The following is a 23,610-nucleotide window of genomic DNA, read 5'->3' on the forward strand; positions in this document are numbered from 1 at the left end:
GTCTATCCACCCAGTGCAATGTTATGCAACCTTAAGAAAGAAACTCTGCCACCTGCCACCACACAGATGGACCTAGAGGACATGATGCTGAGTGAAATACACCAGTCACAGAAGGACAAATGTGTCTGATGCCACATCTACGAGGTCCCTGGAGGACTCAGATCCGCAGACAGAAAGCAGGAGCGTGGGTGTCGGGCTGGGGGAGGGGGTGGGAGTGAGCGTTTAGTGGGGACAGAGTTTCGGTTTGGGAAGATAAGAAAGTTCTGGAGGTGTGCTGCCTAACAAGGCTTGTATAGCTTACACTACCGAACTGCACACTTAAAATCGTTAAGGTGGTGAATATTATGTTATGTGCTTTGTACCACAAACAATACAAGAAAGAACAAAAAAGATTGTGCTTCATAACACATCTTCAATATATGTTAGTTCCCTTTTCTGAGTAATATTTTATGGTAATTTCACCACTAATGCTAATTAATACACGTGTGAAAAAACACACCTTCACAGCAACACCTATACTAGTGTTTGGGCTCGTAGCCTCGCTAACGGGATGCAAAACTGACCCTCACGCCCTGCTTCTCCATAGGCCCTTGCCCTTCTCCCCACAACCCCCCCAGCTGTCCTCTTCACTGGCTGTGGTCCAGGTGTATACATGTGACTAGTTTTCTTGAAATGGTTTGGGAATTTTTGAGGGAAGAGGTAGGAGAGTCTTTTCTCACCATCACAAAGCCTGAAGCCATGGCCAGGAGCAGCCAGGATGAAGGTAGGACGCCTGGAGCTGGCTGCTTCTTCTGCCCTGGCCTGGGGCTGCCAGCCTGGTGCCCGCTGGGACCATTCCATCCCCGTCAGCACAAATGTTGCGGCCTCAGCAGCTTGCCTGGGCCTCGGCAGGAAGTGTCCTTGTGGCTTCCATATTCTGGCAGGCTGAGGGCCAGCCAGGCCGGCTGGGGACGGGGCATACCTCACCTGCTCAGCTTCGTCAGGTGGTCACGGGGCCAGGGCAGGTGTGTGTCGGGGTGCGTGACTCTGGGGGTCGCGCACGGGGGTGAAGGGAACTAGTGGGGGCAGGAGCTGGAGGAGGAACGGAAGGAGCCCCCCCCCAGCCCCCACTGGGAAGCACAGACCTCCGAGTGCAGGGGCCAAGCCAACAGGTCATGGCCTGGAGGGGAGGGCGGGGCCTGGAGGGGAGGGCAGGACCTGGGCCCTGGTGCGTCGGAGCTGCAGCCGCGGCCTAGGTCTGGGTGGGGGTGGGGGTATGTCTGAGGGCCGAGCCCACATGTGCATGCAGGGGTGCGTGCGCCGCCTTGTTACTAAGCAGCCTGGCCCCGGGGCTCCTGAGGGAGCCAGCTCTGCTGTTCTGAGCAGAAGCGGGTGGTCGGGTTTCCCTGAGAATAGCCCTTGACCGCCCGGAGGGAACCTGGCTTGGCCTCCCCGTGGCCAGTCCGGCCCCCTGGTCCTGTCCACCCTGCCTCCTCTTGCCCCCAGGTCATGGCCAGCTGTCTTCTCCTTGGACTGAGGGACCCCCAACCCCTTCTGCACAGGGTGGCCAGAGGGGGTCCCAAGTGCATTTGTTTATTGAACCTGTCTTTAGAGGGTGTCTGCAAAGTGCTGGCACCATGCTGGGCCCTGGGTCCTTGGGGATGTGAGGGGGTCGCCTGGCCAGGGAGGGCCGTCAACGAGAACCCCCACCAAGAAGTGATGACAGCCTGTGGGCACTCCTGCTGCAGAGTGGGGCAGGGGGCTGACTGGCAAAGGGCACAGCCCCTCTCCCGCCCCGGCCCATGGTGTCCATCCTTGCTGCGGCCCAGGAGGGCCTTGGCTGGGACCCAGGGTCAGAGAGGGAGTTTCGGGGCGAGGGGCCGCACAGGCCAGGAAGGGCCACGTGGGGAGGGGCCAGCCTGTCCCCAAACAGGGCTGACAGGACCTCCTGGTCATAAAGGGCTCTTGGAATCTGGACCCCAGGCCACCAGGTCCCGCTAAAACTCAGCTGCCCCTCCGCCCCTTGTTCTCTGCCCACAGCAGCTCCAGCGCCACCGTGCGTGTCCTCTCAGCCGGCCACACCATGGTGAGGCTGCTCCTGGCGCCCGGCAGGGCTGGTGGGCTGGCTGGGAGGTCCAGCAGGAGCTGGGGGCAGCGTCCAAGGGAGAGAGGACGTGCAGGCCTCCAGGCACAGGGGGCGGCTGGGGCCGTGAGGAAAGGTGGGAGGGTCCCTGGGAACCTGAGGAAGATGTTCAGTGAGCCTGGGTGCAGAGCACTGAGTGGGGGCCCAAGGCCAGGCCCTTCCAGCCACTGGTGCAGCCCCTGCTCTGGGGGCCAGGCCGGAGCAGCCCTTTCAGAAAGTTCCGTGGCGGTGGCCAGCGGGGTGGCCAGGTGCTGAGCTTTCCCTCTGGGATGGCAGAGCAGACTGGGGCCTGCCCCTGGGCCCCCAGGTCAGGCAGCTCCCCACGTGGATCCATGGTCTTCCTCCCCTGGTCTCACTGGGGGTCCCGTGCGGCCCCTCCTGCGCTCTCCCGTGGCTGGCCGGAGCACTTTGAGCATGGTCCCCTTTAAGTGGCCCGGGGACGACCTGCTCTCCCCTCAGGACCCATCCCCGCGCCGCCTTGTCTGAAGCCTGCTCTGGGCTGGGGACAGGTGCTTTGGGCCTCGTGTCCCAGGGCCTGCAGCCTCCCCAGGACTGAGAGGCGAAGGAGCCCCTGGTGAGCCTGGGTTGTGTCCCCGCAGACGGAGCGCCTGACCGCGGAGCAGATCAAGGAGTGCAAGGGGGTCTTTGAGATGTTCGATGAGGAGGGTAACGGGGCGATGAAGACGGAGAAGCTGGAGCGGCTCAGGAGTCCGCTGGGCTTCAACCCCACCGGGAGCGCGCTGCCTCCACGGCCAAGGGCGTGGACAGAGACAGCGAGGCGGCGGGGCGGGGCGCGGCCTCCGGGGCAGGGATTGGGGGGCCCGCCCACCGCTTGCTCCCTGCGGAGAAAGGGCTCCGCAGCGGCGACGGCTCCCTGGCCCTGGTGGGGGTGTACCGGGAGCGGGCCCAGAACCAGGAGAGCGGGCTGGGGGTGGCCTTCCGTGTCTTCGACAAGGAGGGCAAGGGCCACATCGACGGGGACACGCTCAAGGAGGGCCAGGGGCCGGCGGGCGGGGGAGGGGCCGGCCTCCCAGCGCCGCCTCCCGCAGGCACGCGCGCGGGCCCCTCAACGAGGCGGAGGCCGAGCAGATGGTGAAGGAACCCGACAAGGACGGGGACGGGACCATCGACTACGAGGGTGAGCGGGGGGACGGGCCCCCGGAGCCCGGCGGGCGGGCCGGGCCGGGCCGCTGACCTGTCCCTCTGCTCTCAGAGTTTGTGGCCATGATGACGGGGGAGTCGTTCAAGCTGGTCCAGTAGGAGCAGCCGCCACTTGCACGCTACCATCCACCCTGCCGTCCACCCTGCACCAGCTCCCTGGCCAGTAAACGCTTCAACCAGACTTGTGTGTGCCTCACTGTCCCCAGGATGGAAAAAGGGGCTGCAAAGCTGCGGGTCTGGAGAAGGGAGAGGGTTCTCCCGAGCAGGCCATCACATTTGGCCAGTCACTTCTGCGGGACACCTGACACTGCCCACAGCCCAGCTCCGGGTGTTGGACACCAGCTGGAAGGCCAGGCTGGGCATAGGTTGAGGACCAGCACTCACCCTGCCTGCCCGCCCTGGGAGGCGACTGCCGGAGGGCCCCTCCTGGAGCCCTTTCCTCCATGCGGAAATCACTTACATACAAACTTTATTCTCTCTCCAAAAAGCTGCTCACATCACAGCAGGCCCTGAGCCCTGAGGCTTAGGCCTGTGGGGCCTCCTCTGGGCTCTGCCAGGGGCTGAATGTAGCAGTGTGTGTGTGTGTGTGTGTCTGTGTCTGTGTGTGTGTGTGTGGCCAACACAGGGCCTGCGCCTGGCTGCCCAGCGTTACATAGCAACGAGACCAGGGCTGCAGCAATGTGCTGGACGGCTGGCCTTCCCGAGGCGGGGGGAAGGATGGTGGGGGTGGGCTGGGGTGCCCCTGCACAGTTCCCTGGGAGCACAGAGTGGCTGGTGGCATCGGGAGGCTTGGGAGAGCTTTCCTGACCCCTCTGAGGGGCACCAGGGCTACAGACAGGGGTGTTGGGCATCGGGGCCCCACTTCTGGGGCCCTGGAGGGGTGTCTAGACATGAGGCCCCAGGGAGAGGGCTGGGCTACTGGGAGGGGGTGGCTCTTCCTGTCTGGTTTTAGCCATCTTGACGGCCTCATCATAGGAGGGTGGCAGCTCAGGGGCACACAGGCTGTAGGCGGGAGGAGTCATGGAGTCGAGGTCCAGCTCCCCAAAGGGCAGGGGCAGCCGCGTGCCCAGCGGGTACTGCACAGAGCTGTAGGCTGCAGGGAAGCAGAATGAGTTTGTGGGGATGGGTTTGGCCCTCACCAGCCCCCTGTCACCCCTGCAGGCAGGTGGGCCACCTGGTGAGGTCTGCCGGCACTCACACGTCACAGTGCTGTGCACGGGGCTGTCACTGTCCATGGGGATGGCTGTCAGGTCGCAAGGCTCAGGTGCTGGTGGCAGGCGTGGCTGGGCATGTGCCCGCTTCCGGAGGCAGCAGAACCGGACACAGCTGGCCGTGACCCCACACAGCAGCAGCAGGAGGACAGTGAGCAGGATGAGCCTGGGCCGGGAGGAGCGAGACCCTACCGCTGGACTGACCCCTGGCCACTGGGCACCTGCTCCCGGGGCAGTCGCAGCCCAGTTGCCCAAGACAAGGCAATGGACAGGATACAAGAAAACCAGGGACTGCCTCTCCAGGCCGGAGACTTCCTTCCTGGCCAGAGCTGGGCCTGAGAAGCCGACCTGGCCTGGCCTCCTGCTGCTGGGCCTGCCTGGCTGTCTCTCCAGGGCTGGTCACAAGTGGCCTTGGGCTCACTCCCAGGACACACTGTCCCAGGCCGACTGCACAATCCTGTGCCCAGACCAATGACCGTGTTCACAGGGGCCTCCCACAGGGGCGAGGAGCAAGGCGGTGGGAGGTGGGCACGCAGGCTACAAGGGAAGTCCTGCCCAAGGCCCGGGGGTGTCCCCAGCCATGGGGGACTCAGGCAGGACCCACGTGGGAGGCCGCCGCCTGTGCTGGGGGAGGAAGCCGGGTCGGCATGCCAGGCTGCTGAGGGCCCCAGCGCCTTCCCGCCAGCAGCCCAGGAGGGTGACAGTGCTGGCGACCCCTCGGCCGTGGAGCCCAGTGGGGTGGGGGTCTGGTGGGCCTGGCCCGGGGGGAGAACCGCCGCATCCGGCTGCGCGCCACGGCCTCCACTTACCCCACGTGCCACAGGCTGCTCCAGCGGGCCTGAGGCGGGCACCTGCGGGGACGAGGGCACCTGGAGCAGGCGGGCAGCACCCGGCCGCCCGCCCCGCCCGAGCCTCCTCCCCCAGGTGGGGCCGGGCCCCCGCTCCCTCCCGCCCCCCGACTTACTGGTCCGAGGGGTCGCAGCTGCCTTCCGCGAAGCCCAGCGCCGCCTGTGGGGACAGAGGTGAGCCCGGGCCAGGGCGCGGCGAGCGCAGACCCGCCCCGCGCCGAGCGCCCGCGACCCACCTGTGGCAGCAGCAGGAGCCCGCGGGCGGCCCGCGCCCCGGCGGACATGCTCGGCGCCGACGGGAGCGCGCGCCGCGGGCTGCGCGGCTTTATGGGGGCCCTGCCCCCAGGCCGCGCCCGGCGCCGGCCCCGCCCCCCCGGGGCCGCACCCACGTGCGGGCTCAGGCCGCAGCCCCGCCCCTGCGCCCCGCCCCGCCCCTCCGCCCGGGGGCAGCCGCGCCCCTGAGCGGCCCCGCCCCGCAGGCTCGCTCTCGGACACGCCCCCGGCCCCGCCCAGGGCCCCGCCCACAAAGTCCCCGCCCCTCGGCCCTGCCGGCGGGCGCGTGTCCCCCGTGCTTCCCTAGCCAGGGGTCGCGGGGTGGGCGGCCGTCTCGCCCTCCGGGCGTCCTGCCGGCGGGCGCGGGGTGGACGGGGGCGCCCCGGGCCTGCACAGGGTGTGGCCGCGGAGGGTGGCGGCCGGGTCGCACGCGGGCACGCCTCGCACACACTGCGGGGCTGTGTGACGACGCTGGTGGTGCTCGCTCGCCGCCCTCTGTCCTCCGCTCCACCACCTGGCGGTCAGGCTGAGGGAGGCGGTGAGCACGGCAAGATGCAGGGCGGTCTGCCTTGCCTGCGGAGCGGGGAGGAGCAGCCACCCTGCGGTGTTTTTCTTCTATAAACTCAGGATGTCCTCCACAAGCATCTCCCCACTGGAGGGGAAGGGACTGCGGCTCCTCGAGGGCAGGGCCTCCTCGGCTTGGCTGTCTCATGCCTGGACCTGCCAGGTACCTGCTCCAGGCGCTCTGCCCGGCTCTGTCCCGAGGCGGTCCTACACTTTGGGGCTGTACCACGGCCCCCAGGGCCCCTCCTGCCCACCCTGCTCCAACCAGGCGGGCTGAGCTTGGCTCCTGGCCGCCCTCTTCCTCCCTCCTGCCTTGGAGACCCTGCTCCGGAGTGGGAGGGAGGAGGATGGGCAGACATGCAGCCAACGGGCAGGCGTGCAGGCAGGGCCTTGGCCAGTGAGTACCGAGCCCACTGGTTCTAAACCCCGAGAGCCAGGCCAGGATTTAGAGAAGAGTGGCCTGCCCCTCCTGCAGGCCTGCCTGAGGAGGTAGGGGCAGTGCCCTGCAGGGAGGACCTCCTTCTGGGGCCTAGCCTGGGCTGCAGGATCCTGGCTTCTCTTCTCACCTGGTGAGAAAGCAGCCCCAGTGAGGGCTAGGAAAGGACCTGGCTCTGCCCACCAGACAGCAGTCCTGCAAAATGCTGCTCAAAGTTAGGGACATGGCAGACTTCCAGGCACCAAGGGTCCCGAGGAAGGGGGGCGAGGCTCTAGGTTGGTGTCCTGAAGCCTATGCCCAGGAAAGTCCGCAGACACACCTCACCCTCCACTCCTGCCAGGGAGGGCTGCGTGTGCTCGCCTGGGGGCGGGCACTGGGTTGGCGTGGGCAGGGAGGGCGTGCTGGGCTGTGCACAGGGGGCTTGACTGGGTGGGCTCCGTGGGGACAGCGTCTAACCTGCCACTCTCCAGAGGGCAGGGGCTGGGTGCAGCCGCCATTCTGAGCGCCCAGCAGGGTCTCATGGGCTGGGAGGTGGGGGCTTCTCCCTTGAAGAGCTGGTCAGAACCCAGAAGGCTGAGCCAGGACTCACGTTGGAAACGTGGAAAACCAAACTCATGGGCTGGGTGTCCCCCAAGCCTGGCTTGGCTGTGAGGGAGGACGCAGCAAGGGCGCGTCCCCGACGTTTGCTCACGCCTTGCTTGGGGGCGCCGGGGACCCTGGAACTTGGGAGGTGCAGGGAGGCCTAAGGGGCCCCCTGGGCTTTGCAGCTGGCTGCTCCCGCCCCCGCCTTCTTCGCTGGCCTCTCTGGGTGTGGGCCGGTCTCAGCTCCGGCCCCTCAACCCGCCCTCCCCACGCCCGTCCCCCAGGGCTCAGGAAGCTCCCCCAGTCTTCCAGGCCGCGTTCCCTGTTGTAGGACGGGCATGCGTGGGGTGGGCGGCAGGGGCTGCCCCCGGGGCTCTGTGCCCGGCTCTCCTTCCCAGATCACCCAGGGCTCAGCGTGCCCCACACGGCAGGCCTGAGACACACGTTCATACAGGGTTTATTGACAGGTCTGTGGGGGCAGTTCTTCCCCCCACCAGGACCTCAAAAAGCTGGGCGGGTGCTTGTGGGGCGAGGGGCCGCGAGGAGCTCCGGCCGGGAGTAGGCTGTGGTCAGGCCTGGCTCACTGCTGGTTCTGAGTGTGCAGCTGGGCGGGAGCTCTTGGGCCCGGACTCACGGGACCCAGGGCAGCAGGAGGTGGCTGTGCCTGTGGGGCGGGGGCCACCCAGCAGGGAATGCCCAGGTCCCAGGCCCCTGGATGGTTCTGCTGGGTCCGCAGACCGGGGGAGGGCTTTGAGTGTGGCAGGAAGATCCGAGGGAGCTTGCTGGAGAGACTCCTGTGGCCTCAGGGGCCGGTCACCACCTGGGCTACGAAGAGGACCGTGTATGTCTCCTTTACATCCCCCCTGAGCTGCAGCAGGGCTGACACCGTGAGTGGGTGGTCTGGCTGGAAGGCGCGGTGGGGAAGGAGGGGACCTTCAGTCAGCTGGCACAGCAGGCAGACGCCTTCTCGCCCGGCACTGCCCACCTCACCTGCCCAGGCTCCCCCCACCCCAGCCCCCTCCCTGGGTGGGGCAGGGCTGTCACCCTGCCCAGGCTTTGGCTTTCACAGGCTCCCTGGCCGCCATCCAAGGCACCTACATCAAAGTCGACGGGCGGCACCCAGGAGATGCTGATGGTCTTGGTCTGGCCGCGCTCCACGATGCCCTTGGAGGGCTCGATGGTGAAGCCCTTGTGCTGCAGGGACGCGATGCTGTCGAGGCTGAACTCGATGGTCTGCGGGCATTGGTGCTGTCAGGGGGCGGGCACGGGTCCCAGGAGGCAGTGGCACTGGGGATGAGGGAGCCCAGCACCTGCCCTCTCAGCCCTGACCAGCAGGCTGCTCCCCCCCCGACACCTATCGAGGCACAAGGCCAGGAGGGTTGCCCAGACAGTGGAGGTTGCGGCAGTGCCAGGTGGGCTGGGGAAGTGCTGTGGTCACCTTCTTTGGGGACAGCTGGGTGGTCCGGATGCAGCCCACCTGCAGTTCTCGGGTGGCAGGTGGGGCCGGCACGTCCATGTCCAACTGGACATAGTCCAGGGTCACCAGGATGGGCTTCAGCTCCTCAGCTTCTGGAGAGGGAGGGCCTGGCTGGGGGCTTGGGGCAGAGGGGGCGCTGCCAAGGCAGTGTGAGAGCTGCCGGGTCAGGCGAGGATCGGGGGCAGGGATGGGCCAGGAATGCCGGCCCTACCGCAGGCCCCGAGGGCCAAGCATGTGGTGAGAGCAGGCCTGGTCCTCTTACTGCCACCCTCGCCCCCGCGGGGGCTCCCAGCCCTCACATGGCTCACCCTCTCTGCGCTTGGGGTCGAGGGCAGGGATCGCAGTCAGGGACTCCACAGGCACGTCCAGGGGGTCTCCGCCCTCCACGAACATCATGTGTTCACGGGCTGCGCCCTTCAGGAGGATCTGGTGGGAGATTTTCTGGGGGCAGGAGCACAGCAGCCTGGGTCCGTGACCCCGGGAACGCGGCTCCAGGAGTGGGCAGGGTGGGGGTGCGGGCCTGTGGGACCCAGGACGCTGGTCTCTCCCCAACCTGATGCGGAGCCCCCAGGCACTGGGCCTCCAACATGGGGCCGCCCAGGGCAGGGCGAGGGGCTTGGACACACGGACACGCGCGGGCGGGCAGGCAGGGGTGGGAAAGAGGGGTCCAGGGTGGGCTCCCGGAGCCGCACCTTTTCAAAGAGCACGACCTGCAGCCGGTCAGAGAAGTACAGGCTCTCGTGGTCCGGGCTGAAGGTCACGGTGAAGTCCTGCGCCCTGCCCGGCTCCATGACGCCCTCCACTGGGACCACGCTGAACACGCTCTGGCCGCTGTAGTTCTGCGTGCCTGGGGGCAGGGTGGCCTGGCAGGTCCGGCTCCCCCCACGGTGCCCAGCTGCCCCTGCCTGCCCCCATGCCCTGCACAGCCCCCCGCCTCATCTGGCTCCCCCCCAGTCGGCCAGCTCACCCACGACTTCCGTTCTCTGGGCTGGGGAGGCCAGGAACTGCGGCAGCCGGTTCTGGTCTCTGCTCCTGGTGGAGAGGCTGTCCAGCTGCACGGAGAACTTGATGGGCAGCGGAGAGTTGTTCTGCAGCTGCAAGGAGCAGGGCCCGGTCACCGGACCAGCCGGGCTGGCCAACCGGCAGACAGGCTGCTGCAGGCCGGGCTCAGCTCCCTCGGCTGCCCGTGGGCTGCACCCTGAGTGCTCAGGCTAGCCTTCCGCGGAGCCAGCATCCCCGCCCCGGTTCTTCCCTGCCCTCGTCCTCTTCCCCTGAGAGCACCCCATCCCCCGCCTAAAGCAGTTCCTGGAATCCCTGTGCTGGGCTCTGCTGCCAGGACCCGGACTAAGCCAGGCGAGGAAGCAGGTGTCTCGTGGGCAGCTTCATCCCGAGGCTGGCACGTCCCGCAGACGCCAGGGGGGCAGCAAGAGCCAGCCTGCCTTCCTGCCCGGGTCAGGGGCACACGGCCCCTCCCCTAGCTGTGCCTGCGCTGAGCTCCGCCCATCCCAGGTGGGGAGGCCCGTGCAAAGGCCCTGAGGCAGGAGGACGGGGGCGGTGAGGAGGCCCAGGCGGCAGAGGGAGCATCCGCAGCCTTCCCTGCTGGAAAGGGCAGCGGAGCTGGAAGCTGCTGGGGGCGGGGTGGGAGCGGTCTGCACCCCCACTGGCTCCCTGACCACGGCAGTGCTGACCCCTCCGTGGGGTGGGGGCGGGGGCGGGGGCGGGGGCGGGGGCGGGACCCCCCCCAGGAGGCGGGGCAGACACTGGTCCCGTGCTGCCTTTACCTTGAAGCCCGAGGAGACGGATTCTCTGGCAATCACATATCCCATGTTGAGGATGCCCCCTTCAATGGAGCACGTGATCACGGACGCCACGCCTGTGCCCACGAGGGCCAAGGAGAGCGTGCCTCTCTTGGTGATGACGTCCAGCGTTTCCTGGGCCTGTGGAGACCACGTCCCTTAGTGTGGAGCAGGCACATGTCAGAGGCAGGTGTGGGAGCTCTGTCCTGGAGCAGCTGGGTCAGGGTGTGCGGGACCTGAGACGGCCTGGAGCTCCCGGCCTCCTCCTCCTCCTTCCAGCGGGAGGCCAGGGCGCAGGAGGACCAGCGGGGCCCAGGGCCGGGCTGGGTGATGACGGGCAGATCGCAGAGCAGGGCCATGGAGCCTCAAGGCTGCAGCCCGCCTCAGGTGGGCCTGGGACTCACCAGGATGCTCTCCCGAGGGGAGAAGGACAGCTCGAGGACCTGGGTCTCGCCAGACGGCAGCTTGCTGATGGGGTTCAGCAGGACAAAGGGGCCATGGGGGTTCAGCACAGAGTACTCCAGCTGAGGGCGCAGTGTCAAGGAGAGGCGGCAAGAACGGGACCGCAGCCCTGCACCAGCCCCCCTCCCCCCGCAGCAGGCTGCCTGGGCCGTGGACGGACAAGGGTGCATCGAGGTCCTCGGGCGAGACGTTCTGGACGGAGACCTTCTTTATGCCACGATGTCCTGAAACGGGGGAGTCGGGTCACTGCCCCAGGCCTGGGGGTGGGGCGTGGGAGCCCAGGCAGTGACGGGGCGCCCGCATCCCTGTGGGTGGGGGCACGCGTGGGGGGCTGGGCACGACAGGACACACCTACAGCGATGTCACCGAAGTCAGCGACGGTCTTGCCTTTGTCAGACACCACCACGATGGATGGTGCCACCGCTGGACACCACAGCTCCAGGTACAGGGTGTTGTGGGGACTGGGGGCAGGAGGCAGGTGCTGAGGACAGAGTGGGGGCCATGTGCCCCACCCTCCCAAGCTCACCCCACGCTGGTGACGCCCAGATCTGGGTGGTTACAGAGCGGGGACAGTGACGTCTTTGCTGACCACGCCCCACCCTGCCCGGAGCACCGCACCTGAAGCTCAGGGGTTCTGTCCCCTTCCTGTCTTTGGTGTCACCGCTGGCAACGACACAGGGGACCACGAACTTGTCAAACTTCCCCTGGAAAGATCTGGTGAGGGCGGCCTGGGCAGCCTGGTACTCTTGGGAACTGGAATGGAACCTGCAAGGTGCACTCACGGCCCGGTCCCCACGCTGCCCCCGGCGACCCAGGAGCCCCCACCCCGCCCCCTACAGAGGGGTCCGTAAGGCCACCCCCTGCTCCCCAGCCCTGGACCAGAGGGTATGGGGTGGCAGCCTGGGGGCCATGCTACGGCCCAGGCTGTGGCTGTCCCAGTTCTGTCTGACGAGCTGGTTTTCTCCCCTCTTCTCTGGTTCCCGTGGGGGCCTCCCTCCTCTCCCAGGGTCCTGGTCAGGCACCTAACCAGGGAGCCACGCTCCAGTAGCCACAGGCAAGGCCCAGGGCTGGCAAGTGGCTCAAGCTCTTCAGAGCTCATCTGGCAGCTGGGGAGGCTGCGGTCGCTGAGCCGGGAGCATGGGAGTCAGGGGCTCAGCGTCGCATCAGCCCCTGGATGGAAGTTATTCACAGGAACCCTGCACCCAGCGGGGAATGAGGTGAGTGGGTGCCCAGGAAGGCGGAGCCTGAGGGGCCTCAAGGCAGCTCCTGGTTCCAGCTGCGCCTGAAGCCAGCCCTGCCTCAGACTTCTAGTCACAAGGCTCTAAACAGCTCTGCTCCAGGTGGGGGAAAATCTCTTTGGGGGGCCGCCTTCTCTCAGGCCTACCTGGACGTGAGGTCCTCCTTCTGCAGCTCCGGGGGCTGGGAGGTGGAGGCCCGGAGCAGCCGGTCTTGGTTCTGCAGCCTCAGTACGGAGAAGGACTGTCTCCGCTGGTCCTTCCTCTGGGTGGCCGTGTCCTTTCGGGACTGTGAGCGGGGAGGCCGGCTGTTGGTCTGCCCCGGGGGCTCTGCTCAGCCCGGCAGACCACCCAGGGCAGGAACCTGGGGGCCTAGAACCCAAGCAGCTCCCTCAGGGAGACCCATGGCCGGTGCTGAGACCCCGTGGGCCTGTGCACCGCCCCCACTGTCTGTCTTCACTATCAGGGACACTGAGGCCTGGGGTGGGGCCGAGGGCTGGCTGAGCCCGGGGTCCTGGTGCCTGTGCGCTGCCCCCAGGCCTCACCGCCCTGCCAGCGGCAGCGGCAGACAGGCCCTGGGCCACCACTGCCCAGCTCTGTCGGATGCCCTTTCCCGGCAGGAGCCCAGGGCCAGCTGCCTCTCCAGGCCTGAACTCGCTAAGACTCACTGGCCCCTCTGAGGTTTATCTGCTCCCTCTCCATTGTAAGTGCAAGCCCCCTGCTACCCAGTGCAGAGGGGCCTGGCCCACCCTTCCGGGACCACTGTCTGGGGACCCACCCTGCCTAGCGATGCTTTCAGGAGGGGAGGGAGGGGCCTTGCCTAGAAAAAGTGTTAACCTCGTCCAACAGCCTGACACACACGGGGCTCCAGAGAAGCCTGCCCAGGGCTCCTGGCTGACCCCCAGGCCGGTGGTGTCTGTCCCCAAGCCTTTGTGCAGGGGCCCCTCCCCACCACTCACCGATCTGGCCTCAGCGTCCTTGGTCAGGGCCTGGAGGGCCTCCTGGTGGATTAGTTCGGTGGGCAGCACGGGCCGGAAGGCGACCCGGACCAGGCACCTCTGGGAGGAGAGAGGCCGGAGGGCAGAGGGGCCCCTGTGGGTACCGCCTCAGCACCCCGCTGCCGGGACCCCCTGGAGGTCATGCTCTTGGACATCCTGGGGTGACACCCCATCTCTTCTTTGGGGTCTTAGCTTAGACGGGCCTCCTGGGAGGCCCTTCCTGGCCTCTGCCCCGGGAAGTCGGGGAGGCTGCAGGCATGATCACCGAGCCCCACTGACCATGTGAGGCAGGGGTCCCCACGATGGATCCGGCCCAGTGCCCACTGCTGAGTTTAGTAAAATGCATTTCGATGGTCACTCACTGAAGCTCTGCCAGGCCCAGGACCTGCATGAGCCCCTCCCCACTGAGTCCCCTACAGTGGCTGTCACCCCGACCCCGAAGGGAAGGAGTTTAGTTCAAAGAGGCTGTGATGGCCCCAGGGAGTCTCTGCCTCTAGGCCTGGGCTCTTCATGCTTTACCAGGAAAAGCAGAGGTGGGGAAACCCTTCGCCAGTCCACCGGTGGACAAAGACCCGGTGCTCCTGGCGACCAGGCGTGGTATGGCCTCTGAGCCCATCTGCTGTGAGACCCAAGGGCTGTACACCCTCCCTGGGTCTGAGCTGCCAGAGTCCCCCGCCAGGGCCTGTGGGGTCAGCTGGCCGTGGGTGCCCCACCTCGGGCCACGCTGGGCGGGCGGAGGGCACCGGGGGCTGCTTGGGTCTGATGAGCGTGCAGGGTGGTCTCCACATCTGCTGTCTGGTTGAATCGCTGGCCCTGCCCCCAGCCTGGCTGTGGGGCCCACACCCACCTTGCCTGGCAACACGGTGCCCACCGAGGGTGAGATGGTGACGGGGGAGCCTGGGGGCAGCAGGAACTCGAAAGACGTGGGCCCCACGGGGGGCGTGTCCCCGGAGCCGATGCGGGGCACCGAGTGCATCAGCGAGGTCGTGCTCAGGTGGGAGTTGATGATGTAGAGGGTGGCCACCGACGTGTCGTACAAGGAGGTGGCCGCAAACTTGATCTGGTAGTGGGAAAGCTCCAGGGGTGGGTGGACACCCACAGCCTGGCACGACAGCTTGAAGCACCTGGAAGTGACGGTGTGGGCGGTTCAGCCTGGGGCTGCACAAGGTGGCCTCCAGGTGGGGACGCCCAGGACCACGACAGCAGGGGCCACAGCTTTGCTTCCTACCCCATTAATGAATTTTAGTAAGTTTTGAAAATACTTTGTTCCCCTGTGCACATTTTAATTGTATACTTAAAATGTTAATCACAAGTTTAAATAGTTGCAAAGGTGGTAATTTCTGGGTTATTTCCTTAAATATTCACTGACATTAAAAAAACTGATAAGTCACTCTTTAAATATGAACAGGGGAAGCTATATGCCTCAGTGAATTGATTCCTGCCACCACCCATTAAAAAAAACACAGGTATTTGGTATTTCACCCACTGGAAAACTTACTTTCCACATTTTTTTTACTTTCCACATTTTAAAAAAATTAATTTGTTTTTATTGGCTGCATTGGGTCTTCGTTGCTGCGCACAGGCTCTCTCTAGTTGCAGCGAGCAGGGGCTACTCTTCATTGGGGTGCACGGGCTTCTCACTGCGGTGGCTTCTCTTGTTGCAGAGCTTGGGCTCTAGGCGTGTGGGCTTCAGTACTTGTGGCACTCGGGCTCAATAGTTGTGGCTCGTGGGCTCTAGAGCACAGGCTCAGTAGTTGTGGTGCACGGGCTTAGTTGCTCCGCGGCATGTGGGATTTTCCCCGGCCAGGGCTCGAACCTGTGTCCCCTGCATTGGCAGGTGTATTCTTAACCACTGTGCCACAAGGGAAGTCCATAAACTTTGTTGTATTTTTAATTTTTGCATTTAAAATATATTTATTGCTCACTTTTGTTTCCTTTTTTTGTCATATATTTAAAATTTGTTTGCCTAAATATTTGTTTACTTGTTTGTTTATTATTTACTTATTTGTCTCCTCTGGGCTCTGTGCACACTGCTTTAACTCCTGAGGCCTCACCGTGTGAGTCTTCCTCGCCTCTCCAAGACGGATCGTGGCTGAGTTTTTGGCAGTTTTAATTTATACATAGGTAGCTCTTGAAAAAAAGTAAGTGCATGTTCAGTGAACAAACATCTAAGGAGCCTCTGCCATCGGCCAGAGTCTGTCCTGCGCTCGGAGGTTACCTCACAATCTTCTCTTCTCCTAGGGCTTGCTGTCCAGAGGCTGAGAGAGCTGTGAACAAGCCTGGGCGTGTCCCAGCCCACGGGTCGCTACATCCAAGAGGTGGGCTGGGCGGCGGGACACAGCAGGTGGGCAGTCTGGTGCCTGGGTGTCCCTGGCGGGTTCTAGCTCTGCACTTTGCTCCCTAAAATCACCACCGTGAGCCCCTTCCTGCTTCCCCACGGGCGCGTCAGGGCCTGGGCCCGCCTGTCCTGCATGGCCACGTGCCCGGCTGGAGGAGGGTGCCAGCCCGACCCTACCCAGGGCTGCCCAGGCCCCCAGCCAGGACCAAACAGCAGCTCACGCTGGAACACGGGTGGGGACAGGAGAGGAAGGGAGGAGAGGGGCCAGGGGCCGGCTCCACGGGCGAGGGGGTGGGCCTGACGCCGGGTGGGCCGCCCAGCACCCTCCTCACTGGAGGCGGAGGATCCCTGGCAGCCGGCCCTCGTGCCGGAGCCCCTGACATCCAGTCTGCCTCTCGCTCTGCCCCAGCCCTCAGGGTGGACACGGAGGCCGGGGCGGGCCAGGGAGTGGGCGTCACACGGTACGGGAGGGCACACGGGGCTGGTGCCCAGGCAATGGTCTGCACACTCCTGCCGGCCCACAGGTGCCCTCACACACGCACACAGGTGCCCTCACACGTGCACACTCACACATGCATACACACATGTGCACACTCACACATGCCTGCAGGTGCACTCACACACGTGCACAGGTGCCCTCACACATGTGCACACTCACACGCACGCACACATGCACACTCACGCGCACACTCACACATGCATACACACATGTGCACACACACATGCCCGCAGGTGCACTCACACACGTGCACAGGTACTCTCACACACGCCCACACTCACACATGGGCACACTCACGCCCACACTCACACATGCACGCACTCACACACGCCCCCCCACATGCCCACACTCACGCGCGTACTCACATATGTGTGCACTCACAGATGCGCACACTCACACACCCACACACACACGTGCGCACTCACACACGCCCACACTCTCACACACCTACACTCACGCATGCGCCACACTCACGCCCACACTCACACACGTGCACACTCACGCATGTGCACACTCACGCCCACACTCACACACGTGCACACTCACACTTGCCCGCAGGTGCACTCGCACAGGTGCACACTCACTCACGCCCGCAGGGCGGCCTGTATCCCGGGAGTGCGGACCTGGGTCTGAGCTTCCAGAGGCTGGCACTGCTGCCAGCCCTGCGGTCAGCCTGGCTGCCAGGGGCAGCCCTTCCCGAGCTGGCTGCCCAGGCCCTCCACGTGCCCCCTCCTGCCAAGCTCACCGGTTAATCTCCGACTTGCAGATAAGCTCAAAGTTGTACTCCCTGGCCTTGGTGGGCTGGAAGATCACGTCCAGTTGCAGAGTTTCCAGTGGCAGGATCGTCCCGAACCCATCGTTGGGCTGGATGTCCACGAACTGGCAAACAGGAGACCGTGGACGCCGAGGTGAGACACAGCCCGGCGGGGAGCGCCACGGGGAGCCGGCGTGGGTGTGCATGCGGCCGGGGCGGGCAGCGTGTGAGTGTGTGTGGGTGTCTGGCTACGTGTACGTGTGTTATGTGGGTGTGAGCAGAGCCCAGGGCTCTGTGTACGTGATCACGTGTGTGAGAGGGTGGCGTGGCACACATATGCACGTGGCCAGCAGGGTCCTCGGCGGGGCAGCCCCGGAGGAGTGAGGTGAGCCGGGCCTGGGCCTCGTCTTGGCTGCCCTGCGGGGCCAGGCCGGCAGGAGTCGCAGAAGAGAGCGGGGGAGCTCTGGTCCTGTGGGGGCAGCGGGCGCCGAGCGGGTGGGAGAGGCAGGGCGAGCTGGGGCCGGGGTCAGGGGACGAGGAGAGGGACGGCCAGAGAGAGATCTGGCTGAGCCGCCGGCGGGTGAGCATGGGGTCGGGGGTGGCTGAGGCGCTGGGACCCTGGGCAGCTGCCCGCCTCCCAGAACCTTCCGCTCTGACCACCTGTGGCACCTTGGGAAGCCCGACGAACCCAAACTCCTGGGGCAGGAGGGAGTGGTTGCAGAGGCTGACGTGGGTCCTGACGGCCTCGTAGACGGTGCAGTAGCCAAAGTCCAGCCCCGGGGGCCTCAGCTCCAGGTCCGAGGTGGTGACTACGGCGTGGACAGTAAACCCTACCGGCTTGATCTGAAGCACAGAGGGCAAACGCATCCTGGTCACTGCACTCAGCTTACGCAGGTGTTTCCAGAAACGAGGGCAGCCCCAGCCCTGCTCTGAGCTGCTGGCCAACGGTGCACCTCTCAGGGTCACATCCGTTCGCCTGCTGGCCCCCGGCCTGGGGCAGACAGCATGGGCGGTGCAGGAGTGCACACACGCACACACACACGTGCACCTGTGTGTCTACGTGCGCGGTGCACTGTGTGCTCACGTGTGACGTGTGTACGGAGGACGGGCACACGCCTGGGCACCTGGATCTGAGTGTGGGGTGGACTGTACACGCCCCGGGGACAGCCCCGCCCGCCCTGGACAGCAACGGGGCTCCTCTACCACCCACAGACACCCGCCCTCTGTCTCCCCTGTGCAGGGGCTGCTCGGGCAGGAGACAAACCTGCCATCAGGCCCTGGGCCGAGCGAGGATGGCTCCAGGAGCAGCCCCGAGCAGCCCTCTGCCCCCCGCAGGTGCCCGTGCTCCCGGAAGCGCCCCACGCAGACCTGGTCTGCCACCCGGATAGTCATCGGGGCCTCCAGGACTCTGCTTTCCTTGTCAAAATACTTCCCCGCGTCTTCAGGGAGGGAGTGTCTGAAAGACAGGAGGCACGCGAACGTTCTCGTCTTTATATTTGCGGAACGACAAGGAGCTGAATGGTGAGGGTGCTTTTAAGTCACATGAGAGCCAGAAATTACATAAAAGGTAAGAAACACAGGAGCTAGGACGTGATGGGGGCATCAAGCCAGCTTCCTGCTCTCACCCAGAAGCACAGCCCGCACCTGGGCAGGAACTTGAGCTGCACAGAGTAGGACGACAGGGCCTGGATGTAGCCAGTCTTGGGCAGGAGCTTGATGTGACCCCGCAGCTCCTTGCACACCTCGAACTTCAGGCGCAGGGCAGCCTTCGACCTGCAGCACCCGAGGGGCCGGGCCGGGGACAACGCGCTCAGTCCCTGTGGGTTGGCCTGTATCCCCCGCCCAGGTGCCCCGCCCCCCCCACTGTGGAGCGTCTTCAGAGCGCTGCTCGCCAGGGGCCGGCTTTCCTGAATTCTTACAAATAAAAACATGGCAACTGAAAGGCGCCCTAGTCGGTTCTCAGAAACCTGAGTGTTTCCTGGGAAAAGCCTCCTCGGGCAGGTGCCGGGTGCAGGGGCCTGGGGGGGCCCGGCCCTCCTGGAGTTCTGCCCTCTCCTGCCCAGGGGCGGGCCCCACACGCCAGCAAGAGCCCTGAGGAGGCTTGGGAGGCCCCCCGGTCAGCCAGGCCTTGGGCAGTGACACAGTTTCCCCAATTTTTGTCCGTTTTCAACTCAGGACCAGCCAGAGAAAGCCAGATGTGCCCCAACCAGCCATGCAGGGCACCCCATCCTAGCCACTCACAGGCCACAGCTCCCACCAGGGCACTCCCCCACCCCCCTCCTGCCCTCCAGTCTCCAGGAAGAAAGGTGGTGGGCGGGCTGCCCCGGGCCTGCGAGGGAGCCCTGGGCCGTGGTCGGGCCTCCCGGTCCTCCTGGTGCCTCCTTAACTGCCTGGGATGGGCGCTCCTGCCTCGTGGCTGCGGGGCCTCACCCTGAGGGTTGGGCCTCTCTGCAAGGAGAACGCGCACCAGGTGGGGGATCTTGGCCGAGGATGAAAAGGGGACACGGAGGAAGGTCGCTCTCCTTTCTCAACTTTGACCTCTGACCCCCAGTGTCACCCAGCACTGAGTGTCCCCAGACTGCCCTCCCGCCCTAGGCAGACAGCAGCCCCGCCCAGGTTCCCGTGCTGGCGGGGCAGGGTCTTCATGAACCAACGCCTCTGCTACACCTGCGTCCACAGAGCCGGTGAATTAAACAAGTGACCGACGCGGAATTCTAAAATCACTGGACAGGGGCTTCCCTGGCGGTCCAGCGGTCAAGGCTTTGCCTTCCAGTGCGGGGAGTGCGGGTTCGATCCCTGGTCAGGGAGCGAGCATCCCACAGGGCTCACGGCCGACAACCAAAACATAAAACAGAAGCAATATTGTCGCAAATTCAATAACGGCTTCAAAAATGGTTCACATCAAAAAAAAATCTTAAACAAACAATAAGCTCACTCAGCCAGTGTATGATGTCGAGCCTGTGCCTTGCGGTGGGGCCGAGAAGGCACAGCCCCCCTGCTCCCCGCCCCCCCTGCGCCCCAGGAGCGGACACACGCTGCGTGCCGTCCTGAGATAAGCTGAGCAGCCCCGCAGGTCCTCGTGTCCCGAACAAACCCTCCTGAGCCCCGTCCCGAGTCCCCGGCGCCCGGTGCGCAGTGCTGAGGCCCCGGGGACCCAGGCCGCCCGTCGCCCCCGCCGGGGGCCGGGAGCAGGGCCCTGGGTGTCAGCAGCCGGCCAGCGACGCCGGTGTGTTTACTTCGTGAAATTCCATTGAGCTCTAACTGTAGGATCTGCCTGCCTTTCTCCATGTACTTGAAATTTGGTAAAAATTAAAAGGAGAGTAAAAAAGAAATGACACCCGTGGTGTCCGGACACCCTTGCAGAACACGGCGGAGGAAACGTGCGTCTTGTGTCGGGGCTCCGTGCCCGCTCCTTCAGAGGACGCGCCTCCTGCCCTGCCTGTGTCCGCGAGGGGCCTGGCCTGGGCGTGCAGGGCGGCAACACACACGGAGCCTCGCGGTGCTGGAGGTCAGACCCGGGCACGGTCTCCCGGGGCTGAAGCCCAGCTGCGGGCAGGGCTGGTCCCCGGGGGCCCTTCCGGCTTCTGGAGGCACCGCGACCCTCGGCTCCTGGCTCTTCTCTCATCTTCAAGGCCAGCAGCCCTGCGTCTGCCAACCTCTGTGTGACTCTGACCCTCCGGCCTCCCTCCTAGGATGGCCCTGGGATTCCGGTGGGCCCCGGGGGCGGCCCCAGGGGCCCCCCACCCCGTCGCAGGCTCACCGCGTGTGGATGAGGACGGAGTCCTGGTACAGCCGGTCGTACATGCAGATCTTCAGGTCCACGTTGGGCTTCGGCACCCAGACTGGCAGGTCGATCGCAACACCCACGACTTTGAAATATAACTGAATGTGAACATGAAAATCCGACAACACGTGTTTCCATCAGCTCACTGTGCCCGTGGGTGTGAACGCAGAGCTCGCAGTGGGGTCCTGAGACTCTTACAAGGACTGGAAGGTTCACAGTTAAACTGGCCATGTTTTGGAGATCGATGCACTTTCCACATCATACAATGTAAACAATCCTTTTCATCTTCAAAATTGTTAAATGTACAAAGATAGAACAGTACGATGGACTGTCACGTACCCAACAGGCAGCTTCATAAATGTCAGCATTTTTAGCTGCTTAAAAAAAACCCTTTCACTACAGACACACGCATCACACCGGCAGTGCAGATGTTTGATACTGAGGGAAGCTCGGGGCTCCTGAAGGGCCGGGAGACAGAGGAGCTTTCCCCCACCTCGGACCCCGGCGTCAGCTTCCCGCAGGCAGACCAGGCTTCCTGGTGTCGGGAGCACAGGATCTGTGGGCATCCTGCAGGGAGAGCTTGCGCACAGCAGCCCCTCAGGCAGAGACAGTGACCACCAGCCCACACCTCCCTTTCTACCAGCGGCAGGACCATGACCTTAGAACACACCAGCACCGGCCCCGGGGCCGCAGGGTCACTGAAACACACAAACCGTTTCTGGGGCCAGAGACGAGACGGACAGGATGAACAGGAGCACGTCCAGAGACACGGAGCCGCTGGGAATCAGGAGAGGACTTAAGGAGAACACGCCCACCTCACCCAAAGGCAGTGGTGACCAGCAGGTGGACGGTGAACCACCACGGGGGCCGACGGCGCGGCCGGGCCGGTCAGAAAGAGGCTGGTCCTGCCGGGGCCAGAGTCAGCGCCAGGCGAGCAGGAGGACGTAGGAGGTGACACGTGTCATCGAGGCTGAACAAAGAACCAGGCCCTGGAGGACAGGGGTCCATGAAGCAGACGGGGTGTCAGCACAGGAAGCCCCAACTACAGAGGAGCCAGCCAGGGCGGTGAGAAAGGCACAGACGCAGAAAGGAAGGGCCGGCCTGCACTGGGGCTGTCCTGCCGGGGTAGACAGTGGGCCACGTCCTCAGACCCCTGGAGGGAAGGGGCTGGCAGAACCCAGAACCTGTCACAAGGGGCCGGTCTCAGGAAAACAGGCAGGCGGGAAGGGAATCCAGAGCCCCGCTCACCCCAGGGGCTGGGTGTGCCCCACCCCTGGGTAGGGGAGGTTGGGGTAGGGGGAGAGTGGTCAGGGTGTCCACTGCCCCTGCTTGCCCAGCAGGGCCCCTGTGGGCTGGCATGTCCTTGACCTGAGGTCACAGCCCTGGCCAAGCCGTCCTCTCCAAGTGCTCAGTTACCCACGTCTGGCCTTTGTTCCTTCCTGTCACCACAGCAGGGGCTCTGTGGGGTCCTGGGGGCACCACGTGGAGCTGTGGGACTCCACGGGTACTCTGGACGTTTTGGAGCAGTGTATTATGGCACACTGTGGGGTACTGACGGGTATCGCCTACTCCTTGGGGTTTCTGTTACAAACAAATGAGTGTCATGTCTCAAACCCCTGGCCCCTGACACACTCATCCCTACACGGGAAACATGCCAGAGCAGAGACTCCCGATGGCGAGAGGAGAGGGTGGTGAGCACAGACCCATTGCACGGTCACAGCTGGACAGAGACAGCCGCCTGCCTGGACACAGGGACCACGGTGTCACGTCAGAACTCCTACAGCAGTGGGGGCAGGGTTGGAGGAGATTCTAATGATGCTTGTGACGGCTGAGTGAAGCCGCAATGCTGAGGGCCAAGGAAGAGGGTGAAGAGAAGGGACCCAATGTCACATTTTATTGTGGTTGTAAGGAAGTGCTGGCAGTGTGTCCTGCTGGGGTACCATCTGCTGGGGATTTTCCTCTTCCACTTAAGAAACAGAAAGTCATGTGGGATTTGAGGGCTGGGAAAGTGGAGGGGACTGTTCACTGAATGGAAAGTAGAATTTCCAAATAACAGGGAAAAAAGGAATAAGTAGCAACCTGATCAAAGTAATGAAAGTGAGAAAACTGAGAGAGAGGCAACAATATCATAAAACAAACAGTAGACAAAACTAGTGGAAGTGGTGAAACAGGTGTGTTAACATTATGCTGTGAACACACTGGATTCTCCCCCAAAGGAGGACAACATTAGTCTGGGTCCACAGACTAAACCTGGTTCCTTAAAAGACACGAAAAAGGATGAATATAAAAGTCATTTAAAAAAGGATGAATAAGCTGGTGGGGAGGAGCAAAGGGACATGAGGTGAAGGTGAAGCAGAGAAAAGCAGGGGTGAGCTTCAAGCCACAGGGTGAAGAGGGATGTCTGGTTCTGGAGGAAGGCACAATTCATGATAAGAAAACAACTGTAAACCCTCATGCACCAAACAATAAAGCAGCTGAACAGAGCCCTCTATTAGAAGTGTAAGGAGGACTTGTCAAAGATTGGGCCACGAGGGAAGGTAGATGTATGGAAGGGACCTGGAGGGAAGCCAAAGCATCTTGACCAAGAAGAACAGAGCTGGAGGAATCCCCCTCCCTGACTCCAGACTATACTGCAAAGCTACAGTCATCAAAACTGCATGGTACTGACACAAAAACAGACACACAGATCAATGAAATGGGAAAGAGAGACCAGAAATAAACCCAAGCACTATGGTCACCTGATCTATAACATAGGAGGAAAGAACATACAATGGAGAAAAGACAGTCTCTTCAACAAATGGTGCTGGGAAAACTGGCCAGCTACATGTAACAGAATGAAATTAGAACATTCTCCAACACCAAACACAAAAATACACTCTCAATGGATTAAAGCCCTAAATGTAACACCGGAAGCCATAAAACTCCTAGAAGAAAACAGGCAGAACGCTCTCTGACATAAATTGTGGTGATATTTTTTTGGATCTGTCTCCCAAGGCAAAGGAAACAGAAGCAAAAATAAACAAATGGGACCTAATTAAACATAAAAGCTTTTGTGCAGCAAAGGAAACCG

The 23,610-nt window shown here is 63.5% G+C and overlaps 3 protein-coding genes across 3 annotated transcripts in view; 1 reads left to right on the top strand and 2 right to left on the bottom strand.

The window, feature by feature from the left end:
* The first annotated feature begins 1,781 nt into the window (after nt 1–1,781).
* CALML6 (calmodulin like 6) lies at nt 1,782–3,545 on the top strand. The gene is given in 9 exon segments (XM_057749510.1): nt 1,782–1,831; nt 2,020–2,096; nt 2,536–2,631; nt 2,664–2,705; nt 2,708–2,851; nt 2,854–2,895; nt 2,968–3,124; nt 3,172–3,260; nt 3,336–3,545. Coding segments are annotated over 9 exon segments (744 nt in total). The 3' UTR covers nt 3,383–3,545.
* A 328-nt stretch (nt 3,546–3,873) lies between these two features.
* On the bottom strand, nt 3,874–5,628 carry TMEM52 (transmembrane protein 52). Its single transcript, XM_057747636.1, has 5 exons — nt 5,579–5,628; nt 5,459–5,502; nt 5,304–5,363; nt 4,482–4,660; nt 3,874–4,376 (listed from the first exon to the last, which is right to left on the bottom strand). Exons 1-5 carry the CDS (start codon nt 5,624–5,626, stop codon nt 4,168–4,170), a joined length of 540 nt encoding a protein of 179 aa, XP_057603619.1. The 5' UTR covers nt 5,627–5,628; the 3' UTR covers nt 3,874–4,167.
* A 2,086-nt stretch (nt 5,629–7,714) lies between these two features.
* Nucleotides 7,715–23,610, bottom strand: part of CFAP74 (cilia and flagella associated protein 74) — a 49,710-nt gene continuing 33,814 nt past the window's right edge. Inside the window, exons 21-39 of the mRNA XM_057749809.1 lie at nt 20,517–20,638; nt 18,401–18,529; nt 18,125–18,212; nt 17,426–17,599; nt 16,748–16,881; nt 14,013–14,289; nt 13,127–13,225; nt 12,317–12,456; nt 11,551–11,685; nt 11,284–11,393; nt 11,101–11,156; nt 10,875–10,994; nt 10,456–10,611; nt 9,642–9,768; nt 9,367–9,521; nt 8,979–9,115; nt 8,636–8,792; nt 8,296–8,430; nt 7,715–8,101 (exon numbers count right to left, since the gene is read on the bottom strand). Of these exons, the coding sequence (XP_057605792.1) occupies nt 8,000–8,101; nt 8,296–8,430; nt 8,636–8,792; nt 8,979–9,115; nt 9,367–9,521; nt 9,642–9,768; nt 10,456–10,611; nt 10,875–10,994; nt 11,101–11,156; nt 11,284–11,393; nt 11,551–11,685; nt 12,317–12,456; nt 13,127–13,225; nt 14,013–14,289; nt 16,748–16,881; nt 17,426–17,599; nt 18,125–18,212; nt 18,401–18,529; nt 20,517–20,638 (2,553 nt within the window). The 3' untranslated portion in view covers nt 7,715–7,999. The remainder of the gene's footprint in view (nt 8,102–8,295; nt 8,431–8,635; nt 8,793–8,978; nt 9,116–9,366; nt 9,522–9,641; nt 9,769–10,455; nt 10,612–10,874; nt 10,995–11,100; nt 11,157–11,283; nt 11,394–11,550; nt 11,686–12,316; nt 12,457–13,126; nt 13,226–14,012; nt 14,290–16,747; nt 16,882–17,425; nt 17,600–18,124; nt 18,213–18,400; nt 18,530–20,516; nt 20,639–23,610) is intronic.

This window comes from Hippopotamus amphibius, chromosome 1 (assembly GCF_030028045.1).
Source record: "Hippopotamus amphibius kiboko isolate mHipAmp2 chromosome 1, mHipAmp2.hap2, whole genome shotgun sequence".
In the NCBI taxonomy this organism is placed as follows: Eukaryota; Metazoa; Chordata; class Mammalia; order Artiodactyla; family Hippopotamidae; genus Hippopotamus; species Hippopotamus amphibius.

Bases quoted from the DNA above. Each gene is read 5' to 3' on its own strand.
- TMEM52 (XM_057747636.1), bottom strand. From the start codon at position 5,626: ATGTCCGCCGGGGCGCGGGCCGCCCGCGGGCTCCTGCTGCTGCCACAG. The intron at 5,364-5,458 runs GTAAGTCGGGGG...CGCCTGCTCCAG, and splicing joins AGCTGCGACCCCTCGGACCA to GTGCCCTCGTCCCCGCAGGT. The intron at 4,377-4,481 runs GTGAGTGCCGGC...GCTTCCCTGCAG, and splicing joins CGTGCACAGCACTGTGACGT to CCTACAGCTCTGTGCAGTAC.